At 40.9% G+C, this 22,344-nt stretch overlaps 1 protein-coding gene across 1 annotated transcript in view; it reads left to right on the top strand.

Moving 5' to 3' along the window:
* The window catches only part of LOC135220482 (dnaJ homolog subfamily C member 9-like), a 187,193-nt gene that overhangs the window by 128,762 nt on the left and 36,087 nt on the right, over positions 1-22,344 (top strand). The window contains exon 4 of the mRNA XM_064257610.1: positions 16,266-16,374. Within this exon, the coding sequence (XP_064113680.1) occupies positions 16,266-16,374 (109 nt within the window). The remainder of the gene's footprint in view (positions 1-16,265; positions 16,375-22,344) is intronic.

Here is a 22,344-nt window from a genome sequence, read left to right as displayed (position 1 = left end):
CACTTTTATTTGCTCTCCTGCTTAGGCAAAGCGCAGCCTTATTAGGGAAGTAAGCATACTCGGGGAGGGAATGGATGAGCTTGCTGGGGACCATTTCCTTCCTAAAGAAGTTTGTTTCCCCGAATAGACTGCAATTCAGACAACAGTTTTTTCCTACCGGGAAACTGAAATATTATTCTAGATTTAGGAATGATTCTGAACATCTCTCAGTGCGTCTATCACCTGAGGTGATAGAAAGAAGGTGCCGGACATCTGGATAGGGTTTCAGATGTCCTGGATCTTAATCTGAAAGAAGTAAAAGCGATTCGGTAGTGTCCCTCCAGTCCTCGAAACGAGTTTTTGGGAACCAGTGGTCCAGATCAACTCTGATATTCCACAGCTCTCTCATATCTTAAGAAATATCTTCTCTCGGTCCTTGTTCGAGTTTGCGAGAAAGAGCCTATTATAACAACAGGCGTAGAATGTAACGATCCTCTACAGGTTCTTGTTACAGGATTACAAAGTCCGTACGAATCGTCTCGATCGACGGCAGCAACTATTCACTTCCGAGTGGAATCTTTCTTTAGAAGTAAGTTGAGAGTTGTGTAGACTTTAGGGACGCCCTTTCATTCTTCTCTTCGATATGTTGAGGACGAAGAGGCTTCTTCTTCTCTGCTCCCTTATTCTCGATCCGGGATCGGTACCATTAAACGCCATCCTATGATATTGAACGGGGATGGATGCTTAGTCTCTTTTCCCCTTTTTCAATCGCTTAGGAAAGGTAATAAGAGGATTTATGACGTCACAGGGAGCGACAATGACGCTGATCGCCCCATGTTGGCGTTCAGGATCCTGGATTCACAGAGGTCACATACTTCCTAGTTCACTTTCCAAGGACCTTTTCCGAGAGAGTCGGTCTACTCTAACTCGAAGGTACCTATAACCTCTCCGCTCTGAGTCTGACTACGTTCAGACTATCGAGATGTTGACAGGAATAAGATTACCGTCTTCCATTTCCGTCTGAAGAATGGGATAAGCTGGCAGTCACAACTATTAAAGAATATGCAAATATGTTGTTGACGGCCTTTGGGCTCAGAGATTTGCGTCTGTCAAACAACAAAGCCCTTCACGATCTTTGAGTTCTGTGGAATCTCGAAACTCGCTCACCATCTACTTTTTGTCTCACCTGTTTTCTCGGAGTCAGACACTCGTGCGAGATCAGGCGACATATAGTAGCCCTGAGTTTCTTGTTGACGAAGTCGGTTGCGTTTATACACCCCCGATGATCGTGTAACATGAGACCAGGTTGGACTGTCAGGCATTCTTCCTTCGGGACTGAATCGCCTTTTTGCTCCTCGCTCCTTTCTCCTGGCACCAGAAGCTCGAGTCAGGAGTTGATTCGCTGACGACGTTGGGTTGCGTTGATACACCCCCAAGGTTTGCTTAGATTGAATCGCCCAGGCAGTCCAGACACTCATCCTTCAGCGAAGAATAGTGCCTTATGGTCTTCAGGGTACAGCCTTGCTGTCCTTGATTCGTCTGACTGGTCAACTGGTCGGTCACCTGACTTTAGTACAGACGGACTGACTGTGCATGTCCAGATCGAAGCTTTCAATATGGAACTTAGACGTAGTCTGAAGTTCTTGATGTTAAAGCATTCGAACCTCTCCTACCTCTCGTAAGTAGCCATCTTGCTTGGTGAGTCGTACCCGCGTGAAGTCAGATTAATCAACAGATATCACAAGTTTAACATACGACTAGAATTTGAGAAATATCTAGAAGTGTTCGTGAACTATCGGTGATAAGATTAGTGTGAAAATAGTAGGATAAAGCGTCTTCTAAGATAGTTTATCAAGTGTAATACTATAAATCAGAACAAGATGGCAGTAAGTTCCAACTGCGGGAAGAGGTGGCGTAATTTGGCGTGTCTAGCAGATTCGCAATACGATGAGGTAGCAGGAAGGGAACTGGCATTTCTCATCTATGAAATCAGCAACAGTCCTAACCAAAAAGATACAAAAGCATTCATAGATATATTAGAAGGATATAATCCTTCAAACTGGAACAAATCTAATGAAAACATCTTGAAAATAATTGAAGAAGTTCCAAATAAAATCCAAGTGGTCAAGAGACTCATAAAAGGGATTTTGACGTAAGGAAAAATCTATTTCTGGGCGATTGGCTCGTGTCGCCAGCGAAATATCCTTTAATCTATTATTTCTAGGGTAAATGTACTAACACATACCAGAGAATAAATAAAATAAAGAAAAAGGTCAGTATAACTGACTCGCTCACCCTCCAAGAGGGTGTCGGTATGAACACTAGGCGAGTGAGACCACTACCACGAGCCAAAAAACCAATAGAAATCTCCCACAACAAAAACCCTCCATGAGGAGAGCCGACCCACAGAGTGAGCAGCTCGTACTACTACTACTCCATCCCATGCTGCCGACTGCTGCGCCTCTGGTGGCCATCCTGAAGTTAGCAGACAATCTTGGGCGAAGGGATGGGTAGGGTGGGATTTCGCTGGCGACACGAGCCAATCGCCCAGAAATAGATTTTTCCTTACGTCAAAATCCCTTTTTCTGGGCTCAGCTCGTGTCGCTGCGCGAAATCGTACCAGAGAAATAGCACAAGATTGTAAACAAAAGTAATAAAATAAATAAGAATAGGTCTCAAATAAAAAATAAAGTAAATATAAAAAAGAATATAATTGCTAAAAAGATACAAATACACAGTGATACAAAATAGAAATATGCTTAAATTACCCTTAATTCTAAAACATGTTTCTTATCATAAGGTAATTTACATATGTACAGAGGTAAATGGCTTACATGTAACAAAATGGTATCTGTGTAAAGGCATGTATCAAAATATAATAGCATTAGAGTAGTCAAATGAACAAATTAAACAACAATGATAATGTATAAGGAATGCATATGACTTAATATACAAAACCCGTAACCATTATAAATGAGATGTATCCCTAGCAAAAAATAAGGGGTAACATCCATGAGATCAAAATCCATAATCATCTGTGAGTGTCCATAGCAAAAAATAAGGGGCACCCACTACATCATCATAAAAGCAGCTAAGACACCAGGTGAATGTAAATGAACACGGTAGGAATAGACGAACTGTTGGGTGAAGCAGGTAGAAAGGAGGACTGAATCTTCTACTACGAATTAACTAGAATCAGGGAAACTATGTTTCCCGCTGCTACTGCTGAAAATTTCAGAGCTTCCAAGGACTTAAGGTAATGGCGTTTGAACACTGTCGGCGATTTCCATCCGGTATACTTTTTCAACTCATCGAAGTTCATGTGTTGGAAATAATTAATTGAGGGGTGGCTACTGCCCTAACATCATGTGCTTTCGGGAAAGAGTCAGGATTGGCTTGCTTAATAAAGTACAGGATTTGCTGCCTGATGCCTTTAATGGATAAAGTACCACCTTTTTCCCTCTTAAAGAGGGGACCCGATGAGGATGAGGAGGTCCTGGACAGAAAGGCTCGTAAGGTTGTAACTGGGCAAAGAGATACATCTTGTGGAAGGGGTAGTACCTTCCAAGGTTCCCACCTCATCAAAGGATCTTCATTCTTTGCTAAAAAGCTACGTTCCGGAGAAAGTAGTACTTCCCCTGTGGGAAGGATTGAATATGATCCGGATCTCTGGATAAAGCCGACAGTTCTGAAATTCTTGCTCCTGAAGCTAAGCTTAATAAAAACAGGGTTTTCCTTAAGAGCATTATAAACGAGCATGTGTCATTGTCGGTTTCTGAAGCCAGTTTTAGAACATCGTTTAAGAACCATGAAACTGACGTAGGCCTTACAGAAGGTCTAAGTCTAGCACATGCCTTAGGAATAGACGAGAAGTAGGAATCCGTCAAGTCTATGTTGAACCCAAATTGAAATATCTTTTTCAAGGCTGACTTGTTTGTCGTAATCGTGCTAGCTGCTAAACCTTTTTCAAATAAGGATCTGAAAAAGGATATAGCTGAATTAACTGTCATGATTCTAATATCAGATTCTCTCAGGAAGATTGCTAACTTTTTGACAGCAGCATCGTACTGTCTCAAAGTTGAATCCCTTTATCGGATTCCAAGAAGAGAATATTCTGAGGGTCAATATTCGCATCCCTTTTTGCCGCAAACTTCATGAAATCCATAAAGTTAGGTTTTGAGAATCCCTGAGGAAGCGAACACAGTCTTCGTTTGTACTGACTGGGAGAGCTTGGGATTGGGGATCCGAAGAGGACGAAGGCCCAGCTCCAGAATTAGGGGATACCAATTGCTCTTCGGCCAGTCTGGGGCTACTAGAGCCACTTGACCCTTGAACGTCCTGAGTTTGTTTAAAACTTTCATAAGAAGATTCATGGGGAAAGATATAAATCTTCTTCCAGTTGTTCCAGTCTAGAGCCAGGGCGTCCGTGGCATAGGCCAGAGGGTCCAGGTTGGGGGCTACATAACAGGGAAGTTTGTGATTCGCTTGAGATGCGAAGAGATCCACCTGTAGCCCTGGGACTCTTTGAAGGATCCATTGGAACGAACTGTTGTCCAGTGACCATTCCGACTCTAGGGGCACTGATCGGGATAACGCGTCTGCTATGACGTTTCTCACTCCAGCTATGTGAGTGGAGGAGAGATGCCAACTGAACTTGTCTGCCAGGGAGAAGATGGCTACCATCACATGATTTAGATGACGTGACTTGGAGCCTCCTCTGTTTATACAATGTACTACCACTGCGCTGTCCAGAACTAGCTTTATGTGGGAGTACTTTGTGGGCGCAACCTTTTTAGAGTCAAGAACACTGCCATTGCCTCCAGTACGTTTATATGGAACTGACTGAACTGAGGTGACCAAGTTCCTTGAACCTTTTGGACTGTGAATACCCTCCCCAACCGCTTAAGGACGCGTCTGTGTGGATGGTAATCCCTGGTGGAGGGAACTGAAGGGGTACTGCACTGACAAATTCTTGACTTTCGCCCACGGCCGAAGACGATTCTTTAGAATCAGAGGGACTGAGGATAGTTGTCCCTGGCCCTGACATTTGCTCGTGAGCGCCAGATTCTGGTTAGGTCTTTCAGTTTGGCTTTCATTAAGACGTTCGTCACTGATGCAAAACTGGAGAGAACCCAGGATCCTCTCCTGAGCTCTCCTTGACGCCAGTTTGTGACTTAGAAATTGCTTGACTGACTTCGCTATTTCTTTCCTTTTGGTTGATGGAATCGACAGAGTATGGGAGGATAGATTCCATTGAATGCCCAGCCCACTGAAAGTCTGACTCTGGAGTGAGTCTTGACTTGGTCCTGTTTATCTTGAAGCCTAGATATTCCAGGAACTGAATCACTTTCAGTGTAGCTCTGTTGCATTCCTCGACTGTTGAAGCCCAGATCAACCAATCGTCGAGATACGCTACTACCATAATCCCTTGTGATCTGAGTTGTTGCACTACCGCTTCCGCTAGTTTCGTGAACACCCTGGGTGCCACGTTGAGTCCGAAGGGAACTACCTTGAAGGAGAATACCTGGTCTCCTATCTTGAAACCAGATACGGACGGAAGTGTCTTGCAATAGGGATATGATAGTAGGCGTCTGTAAGATCGATAGAGGTGGTGACGGCCCCACGGGAAGTAAGGTCCGCACCTGTGAGATCGTGAGCATCTTGAACTTGTCGCAGCGGATGGCTAAGTTTAAGCGGGACAAGTCTAAGATTACCCTTCTTTTTGTGAGCCTTTCTTTGGCACGCTGAACAAGCGACCTTGAAATTTTAATCTCTTGACTCTCGCTATAGCTCCTTTCTGAAGGAGGTCCTCTGCGTACTCTGTCAATTCTTTGGAAGGAAGGTTTGACGGGAAAGGTCTGGATGGGAGGTGGGTTTTTTTCGGTCAACCAAGCTCCAACCCAGGCCTTTTGACACCTTATGCTCTGAGCCCATTCGCTGAAGTTCCACCGGTGGCGAAAGTGAAACAGCCTCCCTCCTACCTGAAGTTCTTCATTGGTTCTGGTAACCGCCTCGGCCTCCTCTGAAGTGCTTTCCCCTGTTAAAGGGCCTCCCGATCCTCTCCCACGAAAGGAACGCTTACCTCTGCCTCCCTTACCCGAGCGGTCATACTTCTGTGAAGCTTGACTCTCGAAGGCTTGATTGTAAGCTGGAGAGATGGCGTAAGAGGTGGAGGGCTGAGGCTGAGGGGATATCACATAAATTGGCTGTGATTGAGCCTTAGAGGTGGAAGGTTGTTGCTGTTTGCACTAAGGGCACCGCTGGAACTTGCTGAGGAAAGCGTGGCTGCTTTTTCTGGTAAGGATGGAAACGCCTAGGTTTCCTCTGTCCCTTACCTTTAGGTGTTAGGTCTTGTCTCCTCTTAGCCGTAAGGCCCCAACGGTCCTTAAGGCTCTGGTCTGGTTCAGCCTCGTAGCCTCTGACTGGACTTCCTTCACCAATACTTCTGGGAAGAGATCTGCTCCCCAGATGTTAGACGAGAGTAACCTATTCGGCTCATGCGAATGGTTGCCTCTTGTAGGACATGCTTCCTACAATTCGTTCTAGCAGTGGCAAACTCAAACATATCCGACTGTACCGTTTGAGTCAGGGCTTTGGTCATGAGCTTAAAAAGCGGTTCTGAGCCATAAGCTATGGTTGCTACCTCGGACATAGCCATAGAGTTAATTGATCTGGCTAATCGCGATTTCGCGTCAAATTCAGCCTGAATAAGGCCATCTGGGGAGCACTGGGTAGCTTTTCACCAAACTGCTCCATAGCACAGTCCGGTTTGAGTTTTGCCAGCTGAGAAGGTGTTTGGCAAGTCCTCCCACAATTCTCCGGCTGAGGGGAGCAACGGAGATGTGGGATCTGCTTCCTTCAATTGAGGCATGGGTTCCCCCTTCTGGGCCGCTGGGATGGTAGACCTCGCGATCTTTGTCAGGAACGGGAGCGGGGTACTCTCATCCATTGTGAAAATGGTAAAGGGACTCTTGAAAGGTTGTATCCTGGTATTAGAACAATCCATGTCCTCTAAACATCTGAGCCATTCTCTCTGAGCCTGGTCTCGTGAATAGAGGACTGTCTCCTTTGGTACCCTATCATCCCGAACCATGGCTGAAGCTGTAAGCCTTGCGTAGCCTATGAACGGAGGCTGGAGGTCTTCCGGGAAGAACTCGAAGTCCTCTATCCTTCGAGTTCCGAATTCCGGTATGGAAATGAGACCGTTGGAATGGGGCGTATGAACCGCTACTCTCCATGGATTGTTCATCGAGAACGGAGGTAGCGAGTCATACGGAGGAAGCTGAGTTCCACGCGTATTGGAAAGTGGAGGAGAGGCTAGAGGGGCTTCTCTCAGTCCGGCTATAATGGAGTCTTGGGAAGTAATCCTATCCGACAGACGAGAGATCATTTGTTCCATGCTACTCTTTAGGGAACCCAACCAGGTCGCCCACCTGTTGCAACAGGCCAGCATTGGAGTCCAAGGCCGGAGCTGCTGCGGAGGTGGAGGGGTGGCTCTGAATCGGAACCAAGGGTAGCGGAACTGGTGACTCTGCCGGGGTGCGAGATCTCTCTCTGGAGGATTTACTCCTCGAGGACTTAGAGCCGGAGCTAGAAGCTTTAGACCTGTCTGCTCCGGGATTCGCAGCCGGAGACTTACGTGAGGAGGATGACGCCGAAGTCGACTTCTTAGACGACGACGACGTCTTAGTCAAGGATTTCACTGCTTGACCCTTGACCTTAGGTCTAACCGAAGCGTCAGGAGAGTATATAATTCATCACCTGTAAAGCCTTGGAAGGATGGAGAGGTTGCAGGAGTAGAAGAAACAGTTACACCCAAGGGTGACCCTTGGGTGTCCACCCTACTTACCTCGACCAACAGGTCGTCTACACCTACCATAGGTTCCACATTAATATCTAGAGTCGCGACGTCCGTGGAGATATCCTGGTCTTGATCAGTTATGAGGCAGCCAGCTGTTGTTGGATGAAGGCGATAGTAGGGGCCGCCTCTACTGGGTCGGACGTATCCTGTCGCCTTGCCTCCGGGGAAGATTAACAGCGCCGCAACCGCTTCTCCAAGATGTAGGGCATACCCTTGGCGGCGTTCTTCCCAAAACCGCCGACCCAGGCCCGCAGGGTTGCCAGTGCGGTATCCTTCATGCCGGCGCCTGGAAGAGAGGGCGTATTGATTATTTAAGAATCACTTAAAACTAAAACTTAAAATATAACTTAAACTTAGATGCCTTAAGTTTAAAGTGGATGATGAAAAACTTAAGCACTAAAACAGAAGCGGAGCAGCTACCGGAGATGGATACTCACCCCTTCTAAAAGCTGCTCACCATTATCGTGAACATAATGGTACACGTCTCATGGTACCAGACCTGGATGTCCCCGTGCAGCGTCGCGCATGGAGCATGGGACCGCAAACTTCGTGTCACATGGGTCCTGAAGTGTGGCGGCGCATCCCGGATGCTCACAGTTGGTGGCCTGTAAGTGGGAAGATACATGAGTATCTTAAAGAATAACACTTACAGGCTAAAGGACAGAAGAACTCCGTTGCATGCCGGAGCTCGGAAAAAATTTGGGCATAACCCCTCCCTGCCTCGCCTGATAGGCTATAATCCCGGAGATATCCCGGTAAGACATGTAAGGGAGGGGGGAAAAGGTTTTAAGGTACTTAAGATAAACTTATAGTTAATCTAAAAAACGCTTAAACCTAAAACTCAAACGAACCGGACCAAGTCCAGTGCGTAGCGGAGTTTAGTAAATCAGCAATGCGGTAAGGTTAGCAGGGACCCACTGTATGTTCCGGTCCACTCTACTGGGTGGACTAACATCTTCCCGCTGGATTCCAGGACTCCGATCAGGAAAGGAGTCCTAGCAAGGTCGGGAAGAGCGAGGAGACATACAGGCTCGAGCGAACCGGAGCGACAAGGAAGCAACGGATGGGGGGAAATTGGCCAGTACCCCCCACCACATCACCACCGCCGGCCGGACCGAGAAGCCGGAGAGGGTCGCGTCCAGTCTGGGTCTGTCCCGTCTCCCTGGCCCCTCCGCCTGGGGGGAGAGAGGGAGGCATGCTCGGTATGTGGAGCGAGCGTGGGCAGACGACCCACCCTCCCCCGACTCTATGGAAGAGCGGGAGGAGGGGGGAAGGGGACTGGGCGGCGTTCTGGCTGTCTCGTGATCGGCGTAGTGACCAAGAGGCGTAAGACCAAAAATAAGACAACTAAGCCTAGACCAACCAACTGATCAGAGAGATGCTATCGGGAAGCAACTGAACTGAAAAAAGCGGTAGCATGGAGACTACTGGCCAAAACCGACTGATCAGAGAGATGCTATAGGGAAGCACCCGAACTGATGAGCGGTAGCATAGGCTCAAGGAGCCAGGACCTAGGCTAGCCAGGACGCCTAACTAACCTAGCCACAACAAAATACAAGTTATAATAAAATAAAATAAAAGAAAGAAAACAATATAGTAGGAGAAAAATCCAGGAGTGTACGACTAACCCGAAGGAAAGTCTACCACTCAAAGCTAGTCAGAGGCCGATACTAAGAGCCGGGACTAGGGTCTGGAAAGAAGAAGCCTACATAAGGTAAAAGACATGCATGCATGACAAACCTGAGTAGACAGTACCCTAAGTAAAATGGTAATAAATATATAAGCGTATATAGATAAGGGGATGTTCTAGGTATGGGAGACCGAGAACGAACCCACCACGCGGCAGAACCATGCTGCCATGCTTCCGACCCCGAGTTCGTATTTATACCTAAAAAACGGCGGAAATACTGACTGAGGGCCGGAAAAAACCAACTAACCATAAATACTGAGTACTTAACTTAGCTGCTGCAATAGCTGCACGCTCCATCATAGATAAATCCAACGGATTTCAAAGGGCACAAAAAACACAGAGAGAAAAATATCACGTGTGACTCGTGTGCGCTAACTGAAAAGGATGGCCACCAGAGGCGCAGCAGTCGGCAGCATGGGATGGAGTAGTAGTAGTACGATCTGCTCACTCTGGGGTGGGTCGCTCTCCTCATGGAGGGTTTTTGTTGTGGGAGATTTCTATTGGTTTTTGGCTCGTGGTAGTGGTCTCACTCGCCTAGTGTTCATACCGACACCCTCTTGGAGGGTGAGCGAGTCAGTTATACTGACCTTTTTCTTTATTTTATTTATTCTCTGGTATGTGTTAGTACATTTACCCTAGAAATAATAGATTAAAGGATATTTCGCGCAGCGACACGAGCTGAGCCCAGAAAGAAAATATACATAAACCAACATATTCCGACAAAGAAAATGAATAAGGTGAATCTTGTGAATATCCTAATTGATGCATTAGGAAAAAGAATGCCAAAAGCATGCAAACTGTGTAAGGTTTGGTATAGCATAGTCAATCCACAAAACCTAATCAGAAAATGTGCTGCATGCAACATTCCGACCCATCCACAGTGTGCTGAGGTAATACAAGATTTGAGAAAAGATACAAGAATTTTTTGTTCAACATGTCTATCATGGATAAACAATGTTATTAAATCAAGATTGAATGTACAAATAGTTGAGGATGAAGAAGAAGAGAAGAGGAAGAAGAAGAAGAAGAAAAAGAAGAAGAGGAAAACGGAAGAGAAGTAAACAAAAATGAAATGACAGAAAAAAAAATAAGGAAAACAAAGAACAAGATAAAAGTATGGATGCAGAGATACTCATTGATAGCTACATATGAGGCAATAAAGCAGCATACCTACGAAGAAATAAATTAACGATATGACAACAGAAAAGCAAATCCCGAAGAGGCTCTACCCAGATCTATACAATGACTGGAAAGAGGAAAAAAATATAAGAAAGACAAAATCTGCAACCTTTTGAAAAGAGGGAATTGCAGATTTGGAGAAAGATGTTACTACAAACATCCTAAGATATGTCAAAAACTATGAAATATATGGTAAATGTGCATACTTAGATGGATATGGGGATGATTGCAGAGATCTGCATCCAAAAATATGTAAAAACCTAAAAGAAGGAAAAGGATGTAAGTTCGACAAAAAATGCAAATATATGCACCCTGTAGCCATGAATCATAATCAAATAAATAACCAACCAAGTAATAAAATCCAAAATAAGAAAGAAACAAATAAAGAGAGAAATCAAGAATATCAGGTAAAAGAGAAAAGCAAACCACCAATGAGATATGGCAGAGGTGTCAGCAAAAATTTCAAAGCATCAGCTCCGAAATTCTACTCAAGAGATAATAACTGTATTTATTATGCAAGAGGATATTGCAGAAACGGAGAAAATTGCAGATTCAGACACAAAATGAATAATTATGATGAAGAAAGTATCAAATATTATGGAAAAGTTGGATTTTTTAATGTCAGAATTTCTGGAAATGAAAAAAAGAACAACATACCAGAACAGGAAAGAGACATGGGAATCCTTATTACTACCAGTATTAAATGAGGAGAAAACACGCAAACCATCATAGTGATGAATGCGCAGGTTTCTAGTTACGAGTAACTCAAAAAGAAAAATAGAGTACTTAGAAGAACTAACCCAAAATGAAAAGAAAATAGATATAATGAATATAAGTGAAACCTGGTATTCCCAAGAGACTGGGAATGATGATCAAATAAAAGGGTTCCAAACTTATAGATCAGATAGAAAAAATAGGAATCAAGGGGGAACCGCAATATATGGGAAAGACAAAAAACAAGGAAAAATATATATTAGAAATATAGTAACTCAGAATGTGAACTAATAGCGGTAGAATTTGAATCTGAAAAATTGATGAACATAGTAATATATAGACCTCCTACATACTAAAGAGTTTGACTTAATAATTGAAAAATTGGATGATATATGTAGAAATCACAAGGACTGGACTATTCTCCTATCTGGTGACTTCAACTTTCCTTTCGTAGAATGGAAAGAACGAATAGGAGATTGTGGTTGTACTTATACATATAAAAAAGAGAGTAATAGTAGTGCAGAAGATAAGAGGCAATTTGAAAAGCTATTAGATATGCTACTAGAATACAACATTCAACAAATAAATCACCTGCCAACAAGAAAGGAAAATACTTTAGACCTAGTAGTTGTGAACGAGATGAATTATGTTAAAGAAATAATAGTTTATAATGCGAATATTTCAGACCATAATGTCATAGAATTACAGTTCATTCCAAAGCAAGTGAAAATAGAGATAAGCAAGAAATGAAAAAGTGGGAAGGATATGGAAAATACAACTTCTACAGTAAAAATATAAATGGTCAGAAATTAATGAAGAATTAAACAAAGATTGGGATAACATTTTCGTAAGTGATGACATAAGGGTAAATACGGAGATATTATATAAAATATTGGAGAAAATAGTGGAAAAAAATATATACCGAAGAAGAAAAGTAAACATCATTCATGCATACCAAGAGACAGAAGGATCTTGTTCCAGAAAATCAGAAAGTGGAAAAAAGGTTTCTTGCAAAGAAAAAAATGCATGGAAAGTTATAGAACTAAAAAGTAAGATAGAAAATGCAGAACAAAAGATTATACAATCAAAAGAAAATGAAAAACGGGACTTGGAAGAAAAAACCCTATTAAATATCAAGCAAAACCCCAAGCTATTATACTCATATGCGAAGAAGATGAATAAAAGAAGAATAGAAATAGGCCCTCTAAGAATTGAAGGGAGATTAACGAATGAAAAAAAGGAAATTTGCAACATACTGGCAGAACGATATAAGAGAGAATTCACCCCTAGAATAGATAATGAAGATAATGATATAGAAGTAAGGGATGAAAATAGTGAATATTTAGCTGACATAGATATTAATGAAGCTGATATTGTGCAGGCTATTAATGAAATTAAAAAATGGAGCTGCTGCAGGGCCTGATGGAATTCCTGCTATTTTGTTAAAGAAAGTAGTTCATTCTATCGCAAAGCCACTTGCAATATTATTAAGACAAAGTGTAGATGCAGGCAAGATTTATGAGGAGCACAAATTAGCATATATTACCCCTACTTTCAAAAGTGGATCAAGACTAGAGGCAAGTAATTATAGGCCTGTGAGTCTAACATCACATATTATGAAACAGTGTATGAAAGGGTAATGAAGAAAAATATTATGAAACATTTAATAAAAAATAATTTGTTTAATAAAGGACAACATGGTTTCGTACCCGGAAAAAGTACACAAAACCCAACTGTTAGTCCACCGTGAGAACATATTCAAAAATATGAAAAGCGGAAATGAAACAGATGTGGTTTATTTAGACTTTGCAAAAGCTTTTGATAAAGTAGACCATAATATATTAGCAAGAAGAAAATTAGAAAACACAATATCGTGGATAAAGTAGGAAGATGGTTAAAAGAATTTTTACACAACAGAAAACAGATAGTTATTGCAAACGACGAGAAATCGGATGAAGTCAAGGTAATATCCGGTGTGCCGCAAGGTACGGTGTTAGCTGCAATACTGTTTGTTATTATGATTGAAGACATAGACAATAATGTGAAGGATTCGGTAGTGAGTAGTTTCGCAGATGACACAAGAATAAGTAGAGAAATTACTTGTGATGAAGATAGGAACGCTCTACAAGAGACCTTAACAAAGTATATGATTGGGCAGAGGTTAAATAGGATGGTATTTAACTCTGATAAATTTGAATCAATAAATTATGGAGACAGAGAAAGAAAGCTATATGCATATAAGGGACCTAATAATGAGACCATCACAAATAAGGAAGCAGTTAAAGACCTTGGTGTGATGATGAATAGGAACATGTTATGCAATGATCAAATAGCAACTCTGTTGGCAAAATGTAAAGCAAAAATGGATGTTGTTGTTACGGCACTTCAAAACAAGAAAAGCTGAACACATTGATTATGCTTTATAAAACATATGTTCGTAGTCCACTTGAATATTGCAATATGATATGGTACCCACACTATCAAAAGGATTATTGGCACAAATAGAGAGTTGTAACAAAGTCCTTTACAGCTAGAATAGAAGAAGTTAAGGACCTAGACTACTGGGAAAGACTACAATTCTTAAAATTATATAGTCTAGAAAGGAGAAGAGAACGCTACATGATAATTCAGGCATGGAAACAGATAGAAGGAATAGCAGAAAATATCATGGAACTAAAAATATCAGAAAGAGCAAGCAGAGGTAGATTAATAGTGCCCAAAACTATACCAGGAAAAATAAGGAAAGCACACAGGACATTAATCCACTACGCACCAGCATCGATAATGCAGCGTCTATATCAATGCGTTGCCAGCTCATCTGAGGAATATATCAGGATGTGAGCGTAGATGTGTTTAAGAATAAGCTCGACAAATATCTAAACTGCATCCCAGACCATCCAAGATTGGAAGATGCAAAATATACCGGAAGATGTACTAGCAACTCTCTGGTAGACATTAGAGGTGCCTCACACTGAGGGACCTGGGGCAACCCGAACAAGATGTAAGGTCTGTAAGGTCTAAGGTCTACCTGTTAACTTCTTGCATGTGATCAGGAAGGCCTTCTTCTAACCACCCTAGATACGACAAAAGAGGGTTAGTGAAATTTTAAGCCATCGTCACAAGTTTTGGCTTTAGAGACACAAGGCGGTGTGCTCTCTAAGCCTTCCGTTGTGGCCTAAGAATGGAAACCCGTTTTGTCCTTGGGCCAGGAGCTTGGAAGCAAGGATGGCACAAGTTAGTGGGCAGGAGCCAGAGAGAGTCCTGTGCCCTGTCGGGTCTCTTAAGTTTTATCTACATAAAACTCAAGAAAGTCGAAGTCATTCGGCCAATCTGCATGTTCCGAAAAAGACCATACTTGCCCATATCGAAGAACACCCTGGCTTTAGTGTTAAGGAGTTCTTCAAAAATGCTCCTTCATTGTGTTTTGCACAAAGATTTGAAATCTTTTTATCTGAATGCTCACGAGTGAGGGCGCGGCCTCGGAAGCATTTCAACAGAGCATGGCACTCAGCAACATCCTGAGTACCATGTTTTAGCGAAGCAACTCTGTGTTCACTTCACACTCCCTGCGAGATGTGAAGATGGTATATGAGATCTTGCTGCTCGCTAGGGCCATACGTGTCTGCAGACACAATCTTGGGGCAAGAAGTACCACTCATCCTATCCTGTAGAAAATGGTTAGGAAGAGCTCTTAATTTAGTTGATGAGTCGCCGACAACGGCGACTTCTTAACTCTTAAGCCTTAGTTTAAAACACCTTAACTTTGGCTAGGTTGGTCAGGTGGTGATATATATATATATATATTTATTTTACTTCTTAGCCCTCATGGTATGGTCAATATGGTCTAGTCACGTCGTGGTCTCGCCCCTGTTGACAGATCATCTGGAGTGCACCAGCTATATATGTCTCTACCTCGCTGGCAACTCTAGTAGCACAAGCAGACTTACGTGGCAGTAACCACGAAGCCAGCTATGCTAATAGGTGGAACCAAGATGTAAATCATCTGCATGCATTTGTTTCCCAAATTCCTTCTATTCTGTCCCTTCCCACCTCCAAAGGTGGGATTCAGCTATATATATATCTGACAGGTAAGTTTCATGAACAAAATGATATTGTTATGATACAATAAAGTTTGTTCATACTTACCTGGCAGATATATATAAATCAAGTATCCACCCACCTCCCCTCAGGGGACAGTGGAAATAAAATTATGAATAGAAAATGGAATGGTTCCTGATACCCGCCTCCCAGCGGCGGGAATGGGTACTAACCACCTGGCCGACCACTGCGTGTGTCGGAAGTTTTTAAAATTCTGTCGGACTTCAGAAAATACAGCTATATATATATCTGCCAGGTAAGTATGAACAAACTTTATTGTATCATAACAATATCATTTTTGTCATGTATGTACTATTTTTAAAAATGTATTCATGTTAATTTATCTTTACTAGTATTGTCTAAAAGGGACAGAATAAACTGGCAGTAGTGCCTGAAAGTGGTTCTTTAAATTGAGTAGGTATTTTCTCTTTTATCTTCTTTGGTTAACTAAAAGTGTCAGACCTTAGTAGGACTCGAGGATGTGTAGAAAACTAAACATAAGTATTTTGTCTCTATTATTAAATGACAGTAAATCATCAATAACTGTATCACAAGTTGCTCTTTATATGGATGTAAATCCCATGAACCTTGAGAGACATAGTGTAAACTTTAGAAAGTATAAAACTCAGGAAGTAATTTTTGTGTGTGTGCAAATTCTTGAGAGGGTGGTAGAATGTAAAACTTGTTTTATTTTTGATGAAGGAAGAAATGTGTTTCACTGACTGGGTATTCTCGCTCTTTCAGAATCTGAGGAAGAAATGAATGATCTGAAGCAGGCATATCTTGATGGAGAGGGAGATATGAATTATGTTTTAAGTGAGGTGTTGTGTTGCACGTATGAAGATGAAGGCAGGTAAGCTGTGATCTTTCAGGTTCTAATTTTGTTATATATAATGTAATATATTTTCATATTGCCAGAGGATTTTCCAAAGCATGGATTCATTGGTTTGAGATTTGGAATGAAATCCTTATTTTGTATTTTGGGAGATTTTCTGAATTGGCAGGAGAGAAGCAGAGGTGATTTATGTAATGCCAGTTTGCTTTGCAACAAACTATTTATATGAGCACACCTTAATAGTCTTGAATGAATATTAAACTCTTCATTACCACTTTAAAAGAAGATCTGATGGGTGGGTAGCTGCACATTGCACATGCCTTCATGGATCCTGGGTTCCAGGAAGACAAGAACCTTGCTTCTCATTTGTGTAGCATGATGACAGAAAGATCTTGAAACTTAGACTTAGGTTATATGAATGTCATTATTTGAATAGTGCTCAACCCCCGTATTTGCTGATTCCTTTGCGGGTCTTATTCGCAGGAAATTTGTCTATTCGCGGTATTTTTCTATGAGAAATATCCACAAATTACTGTATTTTTGTATCAGTTTCATCATAACAAGCACTTTTTGAAATAAAACTTAAAAAAAACGTATGAAAATTTTAAGTTTCTTGAGTTTTAACTAACAAAATAGGCAGTTTTAAAATTTTTTTATTGGCTTCCAAGTATTCGTTGGTTCTATCTATTTGCAGGGGGTCTGGTATGCATCCCCTGAGAGTATGGGGTGTATATATATATATATATATATATATATATATATATATATATATATATATATATATATATATATATATATATATATGTATATATATATATATATAATATATATATATATATATATATATATATATATATATATATATATATATATATATATATATATATATATTATATATATATATATACAGGTAGTGACCGACTTACGACCGCAATTGGTTCTGCAAAACAAGTCGTAACTCGATTTGGACGCATGTCGAGTCTGCTAAATTACCGTAGAGTTTATCGTACATATACATATTGTGTAATGATATTGACATCATCTGAAAGTCATATTTTATCAACATTTTCTTATATTATTACTTATATTATCATATTTAAGTCATAATTCATTATTATTTAACATTCATTATCATTAAAACCATTGTATTACCATTCTTAGTGTATATTTCTTACTGTCATATATATTACGATAGTACTTTACGATACCCTTTCACAAGTTTCATATACGTATGTAAAATTCAACCCCTTCTTTAGCTAGTTTATTTTGCTGTCTTTTTCTTTAGAATGTGTGTTATATTTCCTAGTTATGATTTCTTTACATTTTTGTAGCATGTGTAACATCTCACACCTATGTATAAAAATATAAAAATAATTATAACTAGGAAATACAATGAAGTCTAAAGAAAACAAAGATAGCAAAATAAATTAACTAAAGAAAAGGTTGAACCTACAAATGTAGCAATATGAAACAGTGTGATGATGTGTGGAGAACGGGTACGTCTGACGACTTTGACAAACGTTAACAGTAAGGCGTAGTAATGACGTGGACATTACTACGCCTTACTGTTAACGTTTGTCAAAGTCGTCAGACGTACCCGTTCTCCACACATCACACTGTTTCATATTGCTACGTTTGTAGGTTCAACCTTTTCTTTAGTTTCATTGTACGTATTTCCTAGTTATGATTATTTTTATACCATTTATATCGTCTCTCTACATGACATTACTACTCCTTGCTGTTACATTCGCCAAACGTTTGTCCAAACTGTTTCTCCTCGCATCATACTGTTTCATAATGCTTCGGTTGTCACGTTCATATAAAAATTCATCCTTTTTTTTTTTTTTTTAGTTAATTTAATTATTGTATTTCCTAGTTATGATTTCTTGGAATTTTTTATACCATTTGTAACGTCTCTCTACGTACTGTTACATTCGCCAAACGTTTGTCCAAACTGTTTCTCCTCGCATCATACTGTTTCATAATGCTTCGGTTGTCACGTTCATATAAGAATTCATCCTTTTTTTTTTTTTAGTTAATTTACTTATTGTATTTCCTAGTTATGATTTCTTGGAATTTTTTATACCATTTGTAATGTCTCTCTACGTACTGTTACATTCGCCAAACGTTTGTCCAAACTGTTTCTCCACGCATCATACTGTTTCATAATGAAAATTCGGGCAAATCAGGTGTTGCCCTCCTAAATGAACTTCACCTCGTACGCCTATGATTATGTGGAAAAAATTCTATCGAATCGAGGCTTTCACTGAAGAGAGAGAGAGAGAGAGGAGAGAGAGAGAGAGAGAGAGAGAGAGAGAGACTTCGTTTGTCATGCCTCATATAAGAATTCATCCTTTTTTTTAGTTATGATTTTCTTGGAATTTTTATACCATTTGTAACGTCTGTAACGTCTCTCTACGTACACGAAATTGCATCTTATGTATTGTTACGTTTGTTAAGTTCATAGCAAACCCGCTTCTCTATGCATCATACTGTTTCCTGTTGTTACTTTTGTCAGGTTTAATTTAAACACTGGACGCTACAGTACTATTTGTTTAATGTTGAAAAATACAAAATACAGGTGCAAAAAATAGAAAACATTCAAAAATACAATTGAAAACTAGTATGTAGTACAGGAAAATATAATAAAATTAATGACTGCTGGCATCGCTGGTGCTTGGCTGGAGGTCGTTGACTTCATCAGCTGAAGCGACGGTCGGGGTGACGGGAGGAGTTGTTCGTTTCACAAACATGGTGAGTTTCGTCTGGATTGTTTTTGTTTCTTTTTCTCCTCGTAAATTTCACGATACGGACGAAACAAATCGTGTGCCATCCGTTCAATCTTTGCAAACCTTTGATAATTTGGGTCCATTTCTTCGAAATGTGCAAGGAGTTTATTTAGTTGAGCTAATCCTTCTGATAATCCCTTGGGGCGGTAAATTTCCTTTCTGGCAACTCTTCATCCTCCGCTTCTCTTCTTTCTTCCTCCGCCACACGTTCTTCTTCCAATTCAATCAGCTCTTCATTTGTAAGTTCTTCGGAAGCGTGGTCTATTAAATCCTCAATATCTTCTATTTCACAATCCAAGGAAAGCTCTTTTGACAGTTTCACTATTTTTCCCCGTATCACATCAAGTTCTTGTTCACTGTCAAATCCATCAAAATCATTCACATAACGTTTAACGCACTTCTTCCATATGCCATTCATACACTTCTCCGTCACAGTCTCCCAGGCAGAAGACATTCTTGATAGCATGCAGAATATTGTAGCGTTTCCAAAATTCTCGTAGGGATAGTTCTGGGTCGGCATCTAGAGCAGCTATGGCTTGCGCAAAGGTGATTCTTAAATAGTTTGCCTTAAATGTTGCATCGAACCTTGGTCCATAGGTTGAAGAATTGGAGTGGTGTTTGGTGGCAAAAAAACCACTTTCACATCAGGATTCAGATCAGCTAAGTGAGGTGATGTCCAGGCGCATTATCGAGCAGCAGTAAAATATTGAAAGGAATTCCTTTCTCTAGGAAGTATTCACGCACTTGAGGAATGAAACAGTTGACAAACCAGTCTTCAAAAAGTGTCTGCGTCATCCATGCCTTACGGTTAAGAGCGAAAGTAGACAGGCAAAGTGTACTTGCTTACATTCTTGAACACTCGTGGGTTTTCTGAATGATAAATTAAAAAGGGTTTCAGCTTGAACCCCGCGACATTCCCACCAAGCAGTAGAGTCAGCCTATCCTTAAAAGCTTTAAATCCTGGCATGCTACTGGCTTCCTTATGGATGTAAGTGCGTTCTGGCATTCGTTTCCAGAACAAGCCTGTTTCATCAACATTAAATATTTGTTCTGGAAGATATTCCTCATCCGTAATCATTTCATCGAGACTGTCGAACAAACTTGCCAGCTCCTTCCTCATCTGCACTCGCTGCTTCTCTCCAGTCACCTCGAACACTATGCAGCTGGAATAGTTTTTTGAACCTCTTGAACCAGCCAACGCTTGCCAAAAATTCTAGCTTATACTCTACTCCAGCACGTTCCTTCAAAGTCTGAAACAGACTTCTAGCCTTCATCTGCACAGTAAAAAGGCTTAACGGTGTCCTTTTTTGGATTTGATCTTCCATCCAAACATGCAATAATTTTTCCATTTCATGGATGGGGCCAGTGCGTTGTTTCGTAATCACTGTCGATCGCATGGGTGCAGAACCTTTCACAGCATCACGAATCCTTTCCTTATCCTTAAGAATCGTGGACACAGTAGAATGAGATAACTTCATATCACGTGCGATCACATTCACTTTCTTCCCTTCTTCGAACTGCTTAATCACTGTCATTTTTGTGTCCAAGTCAATGGCTTTCCTTTCCTTCTTGGCATGTTGAGGAGTAGATAAACACAGTTTCCTCTTGGCAGACATTTCAAAAATGATCAAAATTAACACAAAGTTATTGAAAAATGAACACAGCAGAGCGAGAGATGCGTTCAGTACGGAGCTACAGGCAACACTAAGTGAGCGCGGGACCCGAGAGATGCACGGATGCCGCAGGAAAAAGTATCGTACGTTCGTATGCACGTTCTGCCGAAAAGGGTGAAAGTAATAGTCGTAAAGTCGATCAGACGTAAGTTGCATAGGTCGTAAGTCGGTCATTACCTGTACAGGCAGTCCCCGGGTTACGACGGGGGTTCCGTTCTTGAGACGCGTCGTAAGCCGAAAATCGTCGTAAGCCGGAACGACGCTTGGAAATATGTCTTAAACTAATAAAAAGTTATAAAAACCTTACTTGTAATCCTTTGGTTACACTACATGTTGTTTCCTGTAGTATTATGTACAACCTGGTTTTGGATTTTCATAAAAGAATGCTGGTTCTTGAAGGTAAAAACTATTGTAATCCTCTGGTGACACTACATTCTTGAAGTTTTATGTACAACCTGGAGTGATTTTGCAAAATCTTGAGGGCTACAAGAATAGCTGATTACTATTTACGTATCATATAGACTAATTAAAGTAAATGTATCTTTAAATAGGCTTATATATTAGTATCAACAAAACATTTCCTGCCATGAGTCAGAGGCCGTTTAATGAAACGAACACTTCTCTGTCCTATCTGTTCAGAAAATAAACGTTACGTCAATCCACGAGACCATTGTTGCCAAAGCGTCTCTCTCTCTCTCTCTCTCTCTCTCTCTCTCTCTCTCTCTCTCTCTCTCTCTCTCTCTCTCTCTCTCTCTCTGATCAAATTACATTGGAAACTTGACATAGGATTCCCTAATATACGAATGTTTTTGAGATACAACAGAAAATTTGCGAAAATACAAGCTTTGATATACAACGAAATATTTGAGATACGATTTTGCGATGAGTGTTAGTTGTATAGGCGACCGATAAATGGCGTTCAGTCTGTTTGTTGGTGCTGCATGTTAACACGTCGTTGTTTAGTTCGTTGTATTTGCGCCTATTTTTCGTGTTATTTTGGTCTATTTTAAAATTATAACCATGGGTCTCAAAGCTAAAGACAAAGCAGGTGATAAGAAAAAACCAAGAAAATGATTTCGATGAAGCAAAACATGAAATTATAGCAAAGCATGAACGTGGCGTTCGTATCGTCGATTTGGCAAACTGAGTATGGTCGAAATCCTTCTACAATATCCACGATCATCAAGCAGAAGGAAGCTATAAAAACCCCCGAGACCATTGTTGCCAAAGCGTCTCTCTCTCTCTCTCTCTCTCTCTCTCTCTCTCTCTCTCTCTCTCTCTCTCTCTCTCTCTCTCTCTCTGATCAAATTACCTACTGGATAATGTCTCTCTTTGGATACTTCGATTTTGCCAAATATTGAGGGCTACAAGAACAGTTGATTACTATTTACGTATCATATAGACTAATTAAAGTAAACGTATCTTTAAATAGGCTTATATTATTAGTATCAACAAAACATTTACTGGCATGAGTCAGAGGCTGTTTAACGAAACGAACACTTCTCTGTCCTTAACTCGGAGCGTCG

The sequence above is a fragment of the Macrobrachium nipponense genome, chromosome 2, assembly GCF_015104395.2.
Source record: "Macrobrachium nipponense isolate FS-2020 chromosome 2, ASM1510439v2, whole genome shotgun sequence".
NCBI classification, from domain to species: domain Eukaryota; kingdom Metazoa; phylum Arthropoda; class Malacostraca; order Decapoda; family Palaemonidae; genus Macrobrachium; species Macrobrachium nipponense.
Note: the sequence above shows the minus strand (reverse complement) of the source record. Positions and strands in the feature narration are given on the sequence as shown.